General features: G+C 35.2%; 1 protein-coding gene across 1 annotated transcript in view; it reads right to left on the bottom strand.

Annotated features, from left to right (window-relative positions):
- Positions 1 to 14139, bottom strand: part of RP1 (RP1 axonemal microtubule associated) — a 189955-nt gene that overhangs the window by 127151 nt on the left and 48665 nt on the right. Inside the window, exons 18-22 of the mRNA XM_075024326.1 lie at positions 11345 to 11434; positions 8505 to 8637; positions 8082 to 8233; positions 5630 to 5784; positions 3071 to 3129 (exon numbers count right to left, since the gene is read on the bottom strand). Coding sequence (XP_074880427.1) covers positions 3071 to 3129; positions 5630 to 5784; positions 8082 to 8233; positions 8505 to 8637; positions 11345 to 11434 — 589 coding nt within the window. The remainder of the gene's footprint in view (positions 1 to 3070; positions 3130 to 5629; positions 5785 to 8081; positions 8234 to 8504; positions 8638 to 11344; positions 11435 to 14139) is intronic.

Below are 14139 nucleotides of genomic sequence, written 5' to 3'. Positions count from 1 at the left end.
GGCAGGGGGTGTTGGAACGAGATGATCTTTAAAGATCTCTTCCAACCCAAACCATTCTATGATTCTATAAAGAAAGTGAGCCATCCAATTTCCACTAAAAATTGTCAGACTCCAGCTTGTAACAATCTTTTCTGTGCCTTTGAAAATTTGCATCCTCACAGCTTTCTCTATAGATCCTCTTTCTTAACAAAAGAACCATAGCACCAGGCTACAAAAGGACCAACATCAATTAGAAGGGTGAAAAGCCTCTGTACACTGAATATTGAAACAAAGAGCCTAAGGCAGGGGCTCCCTGCCCCATAGAAGAGCTAATTTACAAAAAGTCAGCCTCTTCAGTTTTCAAACAATATAATATTAATTCCTTAAAGGCAAAGTTCCTTTGGACCATTTGGCTGGAAAATAAGGACAATTCAATTTACAAGTGCTTAAGAATGGTGCAGACAAAGGATAAAATACAACCCACTACTCCACCTAAAAATTCAAAAGTCATTCAGAAACAAATATTCATTTTAAAGCAGGCAAAATGTATTTTCTTTTGGACTTGTTCATTGTCTGAATTACTGTACCTCAAGTGTTTTTGACGGCCTTTTCTATTCTATTATCCTCTCCAAGTATTTCATTAAGCAATGCAGTTTTGAAACGATGCAGTTGGTACTCCTGAGACTGTATATTCTAGCTATCTCAACTCCTGCCTCTAAAGGATAAGTGTAGTATCAGTAAACTATTTTGCACACAAGTACAACTCTCAAGGTAAAAAAGGGAACCAAACTTCCCCAAAAACATGATAAAAAAGACTTTTGGATTGCACTCCTGTATATTGATTTTGAGGCTTTTTCTTTTTCTGGAAACAGACAGGACTTCATGTTTGAAGGACAATGTGGCTTTAGGAGAATAATCCTAAAATTTCTAATCTCTTTGATGCCAGAAATCCTCATTGCATTCCCGCATGCTTCCAAAGAGAAACTGGAAACAATAAGTATTACAAACATAATTGTCCTTCTCTTTGGCATAAAAACCTGGGGTTTGTTCTGCTGAGGTAGAATACCAGTAGTTCCTTGATGACTGAAGAGGAATACACATTGAGGAGAAAAGAACACAGAAAAATGTGTAATGAGGTGACTTTCATTTAGCATACATGGCGGAAAGGTGCAACCTGACACCAAGCACTTCCCTGGGGACATCAGAAAGAAGTACCTTACCACAGATGACTTTCTAGAAATTTTCTTTTTTTCTTTTCTTTTCTAGAATACTAGAAACAACACAATACACTAGGAAGTTCTATTTCCCAGAAAAAGAATTTTGTTTTTTTTTAAAAAAAATATGTTATATAGAATGAAAATTAGATTAGAAAAAGCTCATGGGAAAAAGTAAGTGAACAAAATCTCTGATCAACCACTCAGCCAGGATCTGGAGCAGTCCCTTTAGGTGAGGGATACACAACTTCAAGTCTCTTTCCCACTGTTCAATATTTCAGCAAGTGCCCCAAACAAGAGGCTATTTGCTTCGCATGCTTTTGGCCACCTAACTCTGATTGAGACATTTGCAACAAATTCACCTTGCTTTTCCATGAAACAGGTCTGTTTTGACAGAGGGTAAGTTTTGTCAATGACAAAGCTGACGAGCTCTTCTGGACAGCACAAAGACATCATCTTTCCCACAGGCTCACTGCAAGACCAAGCCCATCTCCACTGAAGATAAGCCAGTTGGATATACACTTGCTTTACTCCTGCTCTTTGTCATCTTTTGTTAGGCTTATGTGGCAATTTTTGTCTGCTGCAACTTTTACTGTATAACCAGACAAGCACAGCTCAAATGACACAGCGTGGAGATCCAGCTGTAGGTGCAGAAAGGACTAAGCAGACTGATTTGAACTATGTAAAGGAGGATCTCTAGGTGCTGGCGTTGTGGAAGCGAGGTGTGCAGAAGAGCTAAGGCACAGAGTGATGAACAGATAGAAAATGAATGCCTTCCAAAAAAGGCATAGACAGGAAGAAGGGCAGAGAAACTTGTGATTCAAAATAAAGCTTATAGTAGGGTGGGATTTGAATATAATTTGTAAAATAACTGGGTACAAATTTTATCATTAAAAACTTGCCATAGGGACACTATATAAAACAAGGTATTTGGGTCTTCATGGATATCTTGATTGATAAAATAAATTATGAATAAACATTTTCAAAGTTTCTCCCAACAACTTCTAAATTATTGTTCAACCTACAGCATGAAGAACTTCTCACAGCTGAGAAATTATTGTATGTTGTTAAGAAATGTAATTTAACCTGTGCTGGTTGCAAGGACAGAAAAGTCAAGCTGAACAAATATAAAATCACAGGTAAAACAGAAAATTAAAAACTAGTGGTGAGAACAAAACTATATAGTGCCCAGTAGAAAGAAACATTTAAAATGTTAACTATAAAAAATTAAAATTAAGATTAGATCAGGAATGAGTACTAGAAATATATGAATTTTCAAACAGAGAGAAAAAATTAACATTATGGAAAGAAAAATGACAGAATAAGAAGAAAACATAACCAAATGATTTATTGTTTAAATTAAAATGTGAATTTCAGAGTTCACTAAAATGTTCAAATAGTGTGCTGTAATTAATGTTTTAAAATAAATATAAACGGCAACAAATGTGTAAAGCAATTAGTTCTGAAACAGAACAGTCTTCATTAAAGACTGAGGACTAGAGCAGCATTTACCGTTTGATTCTTCTTCCATTTTCAGCTGTTGATTTAATTGAAATACTGCCAAAAAAAAAAAAGGCAGTTAATAAAGGATCTATCTTTTAACATTAAAGAAAAGGTTTGAAAGAAGAGATGAAAATTACATTCTGTGATTCTAGCCAATACAAGAAAACTTTCCTTCTCATTCATTTCCTCATTACTTTCTCACTATCACCTATACCCATTATACAATGCAAATTGTATTATCTCAGAAATATAACAAAGGGAGCTGCAAAATGGTTAATTCTGATATTTAAAGTGTAAATTCAGCCCAGATTTATTCAGAGGAAAAAAATTACAAATTACTGACCTTACTTCCATAAAGTTACAATAAACCTTACCTTGAGGGTACAGCTCAATTTCTGAATGAATTACATCTTGGAACGTAAATGGAAGCCACCTAAGAATAAGAAAGAAAATAAGAAAGCAGGTAGGAATCAATATTTTCTCCACCACATTACCATATAACTCAATGATCCACATCTTATTTTCATACCAAATACATATAACAGCAGAGTCTCTATCTCTAAAATTTTAGCATTTGATTTGATAGATGTTAAAATAGACATTATTTGACCCAATAAAAAATTTTATTTATGCAAATGTAAGAGCTGTGTAAGTCTAAAATATACCTGTGTCAGATTAAGAGACTCATGTGGCATGACTGTACTTATTTGTATAGCTAAACAGAAGAATATGGCACAGAACATATTTTCAGTACTATGGATTGAGTGCTAAGTATCATTTGTATGTATCTATTGCACTATTTCTTAAAATCAAAGTTTAGTGTTATAAGCAAAGATGGAACCAAATACTGCTCTTCCTTATTCCTCCTACAAACTGAGGACAGATAGATGAGTCTGAAAAAGTACAAATTAAGGCAAACATTGGTTAGGTTTCTTAGTCATGTTACACTAGGCTATGGATAATTTTGAAACCTTTTCATTCAGAACATGGATTACCAACTCCTTTAGCTTCCTCCTGCTTGGAAAAAAATCAGCTGGTTTTCTACAGGGAAAAAAAAAAATCAGGAAGCTTCTGAGCTGTTGGTTTTTATTTACTCGGTCCATTCCCATCAACTCTCTAGGAATGACCTAAACCATTCAGTCTCCTATGAATCCTGTTGGGAATCCAGTATAAACTGGGCAGGATGAGTCCAAAGCAGCTTTTGAAGGTTCCTTATTTTTTGTCTTGAAAACATTAGCAGGCCAATTCAACTAAGAACTAGTCCCTAAGAAATAAACTTTGTCTTATTAGACAACTACTTATTTTTATCACTTCTGCTAAACCTGACCACACAGGTATCTTCTGCAATCCTAAATGCTAAAAAGTATCAGCCTGTAACTAACAAATACTGTGTAATTGAAATTGAAATTGTTGTTGGATGTTCAGAAGCTAATATCAGTTTTTTAAGTCAGATAAAATGCTGATGTCTCCTTGGCTAAATGAGAAAAAATACAGCATTTTGTTCATAACCTGTATCATAAAATATCAATGTAAAATAAAGCTGTGAGGCATAAATTATAGAGATTTCTGAAGAGCAAAAACTTCTCCCCTCCTTGAATAGAGCACAGTGTTTCAGCTTTACATTTTGGCCAACATGGAAGCTACCCCTGACCCCCACCACAGATCTATTTTAACTAACTTAAAAATTTTTCAGTGGCAGTGTTTCCTTGTAGAAAAGTTAGGAATGAAAAAAAACCTCTCTCTGTTTCTTCTTGACAGTGTCTGTCACTGACTAATTTTGGCTGATCAACATCTGGCGTTAATTATCACAGAATTAATACAGCAAAGTGCCCTGACATGCATCATTCCTAAGCTGTGTTGCCCTGACGTGCGTCGTCCCTAAGCCCTGTTACCCACTGGAGGACAGCTATGACACAGAGTTGATTTTTCAGAATTGACGTAGGCAGCTGGCCTGATTTCTCTGTCAAACTTCCATTAGGAAATTTTACCTATATTTTTTTAGAAAGGTAGCAACCACAGCTAGCAGCAAGAGCTAGTCTGCATCCAAATCTACTCCAGAGAAATCCTCAGTTTTATGCTACTGTTTAAAAACCTGTTACGGATTGAAGAAAGATCTCAGTTTTAGAGTTTTACCAAGGTGAGAGGGCATTTTTATTCCTGTTTTTGAGGATGTGACACCAAGAGTTGCAAGAAGCTGTTCAAGGTTATGTAAAAAATTCATTAAAATCCAGACAAAATAAGTTGGCACCCTGCATTTATTGAATATTATTAAATAAGTATTATTAATTAAATATTATTAATACTAGTGCCTTCTCAGATGGTCACATTGTTTCTCTACACTTCCTTCATTTCACTCAAATGATGCACATACCCACAAGAGAGACTGTAAGACTGGAAACTCCAGATGTGGGATTACCATAATATTTTTTCAAACATGCAAACCACAATGTTTATCAATTGATTTTTAGGATGCTGGTTTAATAACTTAAATGGAAGGACCACAAAATAATTCTGACTTTTGGCATCACATTTGTCTCTCTGGCAATGCTGTTGTTCATAAAGAGAGTGAATGTTACTTCTGGATGGCAAATCTGTTTTCTTTCCCATTTAGAAATACACTTAATTTAGAATCTTTTTGTGTGCTTTATCTTCCCTTCCTGAATAGGTAGGTCACACTTGTAGCACTGATCCTTACATGATAAGGCTGCACTGTACAATCTAGTAAAAAAGCCACAATATAAGTATTTAACCTTTGCTATGGACGATACAGCATATTAACTCAAGCAATCTGTTCTGGAACAACACATTTTGTGGATTTTATGAAACTGCAAAATAGTCCAAATTTGCCTTTCCCCGGAAAATTAATATTTAGTACATTGATTGGCATAATACTGTTAGTGACACATATTTAAGAACATTTTTGTAAAAACTACCTTTCACAATTGAAAACATACTCCGAATTGTTCTCAGCTTCTCTGACAATGACTTTATCACAGTACCAATACTGGGACTTGGCACCAGCCTCACAGCGCAACAGCACCTTCTGCAGCTCTCCAAGAGATACAGCTTCCACTTCAAAAGCATTCACCTAGAAGACCGAGGAGACAGCACTCCGCAATTTGCCACCACTAAATCAGTCTGAAAGCTGAAGTATTTTAAAAGCCAATTAACTCTCACAATGTACAGTTTCCCACTGTTTTTAATGACCGCTGGACTGTATCCAAAGTGTTTGGATCTGAAAAGTTAAACATCTTTTGATTGTGTATCAGAGTAAATGAGAAAACACAACTAAAATCGGACTGCAGTAATAATCCCAAATAAATTGGTTTTTCAGCCATCATCCAAAATGCTGCACACAACCCTTCACTATTGTTTCAATACCTCACCATTTACAATTATTCTTCTCTAGGTAAGAACAAGTTAAAGCTATTATTTCCTTTATTGGTGTTTATTTAAAATACGGACTTTCTCATCCTTTTCTCTTTTTGCTCTCACCTCCTCTATTTACATTTTATTCTGCTCCAAGAGACTAAAATCTGACATGCCACTTTCCCCTTCTTATTCATTTAGGCTTGAGCTTACAGTTGGCAAGTTTATTTTCATAGGAGCATGAAGCTGATCAGGTGAAAGGTTCAGGCTGGAAATTTTCCGTCACAATAAAAAGCATATAGCTTTCTCTCTCTAAACGTAACGGTCCAGGTCACACTTCTCAGTAAAAGGAAAATAAAGAAAAGAACTGCATTGGAAAATTCATATCTGTAAAGTTCTCAGTCCTTAGTAAATGGCTGAATTGAGATTGACTGTGCAACTTTAGTTCTCCCCTGTGTATATGTAATATATGATCACAAGTTATTCTCTCTGACGGATCCCTTGCCTCAAATTGTGCACAAGCAGGACTGCAGCTTTTTAATACTTCTTTTTATCTTCATTATCTCGATGACTCTATGCATTATTTACCACAACCACCCAAACAGTTCAGTGAAGCAGAACCGATTTCCCCAGTGACTTCACTTTTGCACTTTTTCCATAGTACCCCAGTTTTCTGCAAATGCTGAAATCTATTTTTCAAAAGGCCCTCTGCATAATATTTCATTTTACCTATATAGTTAAAGTACAGAGATTATTGTCAAAAGCTGTCAAGATGCAAAGTAGTATGGTTGCTACTAAGAAACCTGAGAAACTGAGAAACAGAGGGGTTAATTTATCAGCATATCTAGCATTTCAAAGAGTTTACTATGTCCAGAGCAGAATTCTCTTTGAACAAACCTCAGTTACAGCTATGGTTGCTCGGAAAAGTTAAACTGGTTATGCAGCAAAACAGAAGCATACAAAAAGCATTCACCCAGGGAAGCTTTAAGTGATTTGCCCAATATCAGGTAGCATATCCGGGGTAGGAATTAAATGAATTTTTTCAAGTCAGCATTCAACTGCTTTTGTCATAAAGTGATATATGCCAGGCCCTGCACTGCTGCTGCATACAATCCACTGTCTCAGTCACCCATTTCCATAAAAAAGTGCACTTTGAGCCACCACCCTTAACCCCTGTATAAATGATATGCTGAATTTACTATCAGTTTGGCTAGAATAATTCCCCTGGAAAACTCCACTTAAATTCTGAATTTCTATTGGAATAGAACTTTATATCTAATACATTAGTAATGGTATAAAACATATGTTTTAAAATAGTATAGATACCTCTGGAGTTTCCCAGTGGGTTATTTTTATGCTTAGCATTTTAGATACTGCTTTTTATTTTGTGATGAAGTATTCCACTAACAGCTTGATACCATTTGTTAGACATACAAGTGTTAGTTCTCAATAGTTCACAAAGGAAGAAACAGGCTTAATAGAAGGTCATAAGAAGGCTAATGGCAGAGCTAAGATTAAATTCAGTAGTTCCTGAAATTCAACCATACACTACCACAGAAAATCAGGATGATGTATACTTTACTTACGGAGGGGATTGGAGGTAATTGAAAGAAAAATTAATTTAAATCTGCCCTGCATTAATCACAATATTGTACTATTATACATTAAAAGAAATACATCACGAATAGTCCTACTAAGATCTGGAATCGTGGAATGATTTCTGTGCAGTGCTTTGGAATCAGCTGTACTCATTAAAACTTGACAGAATATGTTTTATATTCACAGACAGGTCTTCTCATCATCCTATGGGGGGTCTTCGTATCATTTTTCTCCCCCTTTTCCTACCTGTGTTTTTACTCATTCTAGTTATTCCTGGATTAGTGTAAAATTATTTTTCTTAGTTCTTAAAAATTATTTTTCCAAATCTCTGTGATCTTTTTATTAGGAACCTGTTAAAACCAGTAAAAGTTACTTAGTTAGATTTATACAGCTAAGCAACTCATTTTTTAGACTTACCATTCCTCTCTGAAATGTCACTGGTATACCAGATTTATGCAGAAGTCTTAGACCAGAATCTCCTCTTTTTCCATAGATACACAGATAAACTTCAGAATCTGTATCAGCTTGCTCCATGTCACCAGTGTAGACATAAACATGGTATAAAACAACTTGCAAAAATAACCAAAAGAAGAAAATACATATATAATCACAAATCATTTTACTCACCACTCTAACTTAATGGTAACAATGCTAGAACATTTGATTTGCAATTAATTTGCTGGAATATATTCTCCAGAAATCAGTCTAACTATCTGGTTTTAAGATTGCTAAGACCACATGTATGAATATACAGCAGATGTAATAAAATGCAGATGACATTAATACTGAAAACCAGGTAACTGATATACATGTAACTGTGCAACTGAAGTACACACATACTTGGATAGATAGGTTTTCCAGCTTCCACTGCTGGAAGTTCACAGAGAAAATCTCTATCATCATGATTCTTTGACAACCATGTGTTTGCTGGGAAATTCAGTGTTTTCTTGCTCTTTAGATGTTGCAGTGTCACCTAGAGAAGAAGCAATTCCAACTATGACTCAGTTCACTCTTTCCAGTACTTTGCTTCTCAAAAGCAAAACCTATTTTTCTGTATCTTCTCTTCTATCTCAGAAAACAATAATATGATGAGTAAATGTGACATATAAAACTGCAGTATGAAAACATTTTTATTTTGGCCACTACTTTGCAACTTGACTCCTCACTAGAAAGGATCTTTATTCACACCCGTGGTATTGCAGCTGAAACTGCCAGCCTCTATTCTTTGAATATGCCTTGGACTTTAAAATTATCTTATTCTTGGAACAAAAAAAGTCTGTAATTGAAATTTCCTTTTTTTGCCATAAGAAGTGTCACCAATTCTGATTTCTATTAGTGAACCACCTCTATGTAACATTATCTGGAGTACTGAAGACTGAAAATTTTCTGGTAAATGAGGTTAGGTGAGACTGAGCTTTTGGAAGATGTGGAAAGATTGACACATTTTTATATTAAAATGAAAACAGAATGAAACTCATCACCTTCTGAACTTTGGCAAGGAGAGGATATGTTGAAATCTTAAATCAATTTGTATTATATTTGGCTCTTCTGCAGAACAAAAGACAGCCTGGGTACCAGTGCCCTCTATTTATTCCTCTGAAGACAGAATTCAAATTCTCAAGCTATTTGCCACCGTACCTTATGATATCTGTCTTACCCGTGTCCTATAACTAAAGCAGTTTTTCCTCTCTTTTATGGGAGCAGTTTTTTCTTGGTCTTTGTCCTGGTTTCAGCTGGGATAGAGTTAACTGTCTTCCCAGTAGCTGGTACAGTGCTATGTTTTGAGTTCGTAGGAGAAGAATGTTGGTAACACACGGATGTTTTCAGTTGTTGCTAAGTAGTGTTTAGACTAAGTCAAGGATTTTTCAGCTTCTGATGCCCAGCCAGCAGGAAGGCTGGAGGGGCACAAGAAGTTGGCACAGGACACAGCCAGGGCAGCTGACCCAAACTGGCCAACGGGGTATTCCATACCATGGGATGTCATGCCCAGTATATAAACCGGGGGGAGTGGGGCTGGAGGGAATCCCCGTTTAGGAACTAACTGGGCATTGGTCGGGGAGTGGTGAGCAATTGCACTGTGTATCACTTGTATGTTCCAATCCTTTTATTATTATTATTATTGTTGTTGTTGTCATTTTAATATTGTTATTATTATCATTATTAGTTTCTTCCTTTCTGTTCTATTCAACTGTTCTTATCTCAGCTCATGAGCTTTACCTTTTTCCCTCTGACTCTCTCACCCATCACCCTGGGGGGAGGAGTGAGTGAGCAGCTGCGTGGTGCTTAGTTGCTGGCTGGGGTTAAACCACGACAGTCTTGAATTACAGCAATGCTTACAACAGATTTTCCATAGGCCTTCACTAGCAAAAGGAAATCAGTGCCAAAAAAATTGTCCTTCTGCAGTTGTGTTTTGAATGGGCATATAGTATGCACAAGCCTTGCAAACAAAATTATGAAAACAAGTATTCACATTCAAATTCTAACACTTAGGAAATTAGGACAATATATGCTTTTATCTCACTTTTCCAATAAAATATTATTTTAAGTAAAACAAACACTTCTTTTAACACTAAAGTATGTATTTATTCTAACATTAAATTAACTTTTGCAGCAGTCATTCCTAATCTCTCATGTTTATTGGCAGAGCTCCCCCTGCTGATTCATAACAATCGCAAATATTAACTGCTTTTGTCAGAAAAACACAGCTTTCAACCTCATTTATTTCTTTCTGTGAAAAGAAACATTTGAAATCCCAGGGTTAACCTATGAAATTTGGACCAAAAAATTTTGTAACCACCAGAATGGAAAGTAAGATTCTTGCAACCATTTGAGCAACTGAAATATTTATACTTCCATTCAGTTTTGGTACAGTTACAGTTAAGGGCTTTGGGTTAATGTCAAAATCTGTTATTACTGTGTAATTCTGGTTGTCTAAATCAGGTTTATTAAGATGAATTAAAAGCTGAAGGATAACCTTGTGTCTTTTACAGATTCAAAATAATAAGAAACAGAAGACAAATACTTATGTGCAATTTTGAAATAAATCTTACATGGGGATCAGTGTTAGCAAGAATTTAGTATGAATTTAATCTAGTGAACATCCCTAAATATCATGACAAAAATAGAGTCAAAACAGAAGCAGAAAAGAAGAATTCATTCACCAAAATGAAAAAAAAAAAAAAAAAAAAAAAAAACCAGCTTCTTTTTCCCTGAAAATGGTCTCAATTGTGAGCTATATTTGGGCCAATTAGGACTAGCCTACTCTTAAGCAAAATTTGTTCATTCTTCACATGTACTTGCCATGGGATAATTGTTTCTCCATCATTTTCAATTTTTCGTAGCTGGAATTTATAGCTAGAATCTTCCTAACACACACTGAAGAGTACAGGCAAGCTTTCAGAAAGCAAAACTTGGTAGAACCCATCCATATACTAAAATTGGTATCTATGAACTACATGAATTAGGAATAATTGCAAAATAATGACACATATTTCCAGCTCTCAAGAGTTTAACTGTACGAGTGCTTTTGTCATCTCTAAAGCAACCTAAGAAGACAAAATAATAAGAATCTATCACAATCAGCATTTTTGATTTATGAAGCTGTAGCTTCATGAAAAGATGGGCTTTTAGTTCATATAAAAATTATTAAAGCAGAAAAAAATCACCATAAAAAATCTCACCCTTTGTAAGTTCCACTCTGATTGTTCATTCAGTAACTCATCGAGTTCAATTCTTATCTTGTAGATATTCCCAATGTTTTTTATTTTAACCTGAATAAAGCCAGAACAATAAAACATATAACTGCAGACAAAAATATATATAAAGTATACTTTAAACTTGTGCAATAGAGGCTGCATGCTGATTAAGTAAGCCCATGCCTTGCAAACTAAAACTGTATCCAATTCATGATTAAAAGATATTTCAGTCTCAGGCTCCCATTAATATGGAAGAAGCAGTACCCTAGCTGCAAGCACAGGGCTATGAATTCCATGCTTAAAACTGTTAGAGCCTTCAGGACATCTTGGGAAAAAAAAAAAAATTACCTAAACATTTCCCTTCCCATATTTTTAATCATCACATGTGAAATAACTCAAAATTCCAGTTCTCATTTATGCACATTTTGCCATTCATTCAATTTGGGCTGCATTTCTGGAAAAAAATATAGCTACATCACATGGTGGCATGGGGTGGGGAGTGCATGGAGGTAAATAAAACTGCATCTTTATTTTTGCAATTGGCTCCAGACTTCTCTGAACCACTGTAGCATCTGAGTAATGGCACACAACATTTGATTGGCAGATTTTGGGTTATAGGATCAGGATTTGACCAGATTATAGCCTAGTAAAATCACAATGCTTGCCGGGGAAATGATTTGGCACATACTTGAACTCTTCAAAGTTTGAAAAGTAAAAAACGTTGGTGAGGGCTATTCATGAGAGAAATGTGGAATATAAAATTAAATCCACTAAACAGGTCACAAATCTTTCATAATGCAGCAAAGCAACATGACCATAAACCCTAGTATGTCAAAGTGAAGAATATAAAACTTTTGGACACCTTAAAGAATAAGGTCTCAAAAGCTGGTAGAAGACCTGCAAAACTTTGAAAATTACTGATACTATCTTCATTTTCTGACTAAGATTTGCATTCATTTGCACTTTCAAGCATTATATGTGCTCTTACTTATGAAATCTACTCTATGCAACCTTATCCTATCCCACTTATCTGGGGTTTATTTGAAGTTTAGCCATTATTTAAAGTGGGCATAAATCATTTTAGATAATTTGTAATGTACTGCTAGGAAAGGAAAATCATATTGTATCTCAAATAATAATTCTATTAATAAAATGTTGGTAACAGCCTATTCCACTCCATCATTTACATCCAAAAAAGCTATTTACACTGTACAAAAATTATTGTCTTTTCATTCTCTTAGAAACACGTACTAGTATATTATCCACTCGTTCTTTACTTTTTTTAATAAAAAGTCTTCTTCTCTTTTCAGAGGCCAGAATTGCCTCGGTTCCTACATAAGCTTTTAGCTGTCTCTTTGTGCTTTTGTATAACAAACTTCTATTACAGTCACAGTGTTACCACACTTTAGTCAAAGATTTCTAGAAGCAAACAACTTTTACCCTTGATTTTCCTAACATTGAAATGCACTCAGTAAATCACAATAGTTGTTTGAGAAAGAATCTGGGGAATTCACACCTGTATTTATATTGGTATAGTTGCTACATTGACCTGAATTTCATTAACAAAATAAATGTTAACTCCAGGCTTGCAACACTGGTGTGACAATATGGTTCCTGTCTTTTCCATCAACTTAAGAAAATAGCTTTGTTCTGTGGAGTCAGATTCTGATATCCTTGCTTATGCTGCATAATATTTCTCTCTATAAGTAGTCTTGTTAGAGGTAACTTGGAGACCTTGGGATTAAAGCAGTAGTAAAGTAAGGGCATGTATAGAGCTCGACTGAAAAAACAACTATTGTCATTTCCCACATTTCACAAGCAAACAAACCCATTTCTCAAGTAATATGAGATACTGTCTTCTCATTGACAGAGCTCGTGTTCACTGAATGTACACTGCTGTTATGTTGTCTGTTTGTTCTAATGAATTCCTCTTTAGACTTTTGGTTTAAAAAAAAAAGTTGTATGATCATTTCATGTACCAATACAAAACATAAATGTACTGAACTTTGCCAGAATGCAAAGAGTGACTTCTGCCTAAAACAAGCGGAGGTCTCCTAGAAGCCGCCCTCTGGTATCCTTGATTTTTCTCATTCACAGTCTTAGAAAGGTTCAAACAGACAATGACTACTCACATGGGTGAGGTAAGAGAGGGAAGGCCACATATGAATGGTTTTCATATCTCAAGATAATTCTACTCAAACTATAGTTTTTCATAGTTGTGCATACTGCTGATAAAGTGAAAGGTTAAAGAAAACTGACTCCAAATTGCCTGATTATTATAGGCTTTCAGAAGCTGTTTTCTTCCTAGAACTCCCAGCCCGACCTATGATTGATTACTTTTAAAAATAAAATTTACTATTTTCTGCTCTACAAAATATCAGTGAAACCATATTAAGCTCAAAGATGTAAATGATAAAAAGATGTAATTTTTTTTTTTAAGTAAGTCTTGCATTCTTATCCTCATTTCAAGACTTATCCTGCTAAACAAGTACTGGATAAAGTTTAAAGGTAAAAGAAAAAGAGCGAGCTCTTACTCATAGGCTTTTTCTTTGTGTATTTATGTACTGCAGACTAAAGAGTGAAAAGCACTTTGGTGACATTTGCTGTTTCGTGCCTGAAAGCAATAGTGTCAGCGTGATGTAAAGAATCATAGTAGTAGCCCCAGGTGCTGAAAGATTCTGCTCTTTCACAAGATCAATATCCACAGCGCACAGCCATAATGGACAATATCTATTTTAGAGAAGAAAAATTGGTCCATCTCTTAAGAATGTATGGATTAG

This window comes from Buteo buteo, chromosome 3, assembly GCF_964188355.1.
Source record: "Buteo buteo chromosome 3, bButBut1.hap1.1, whole genome shotgun sequence".
NCBI classification, from domain to species: domain Eukaryota; kingdom Metazoa; phylum Chordata; class Aves; order Accipitriformes; family Accipitridae; genus Buteo; species Buteo buteo.
The sequence above is the reverse complement of the archived record's forward strand: the minus strand, read 5'-3'. Positions and strand labels throughout refer to the sequence as shown.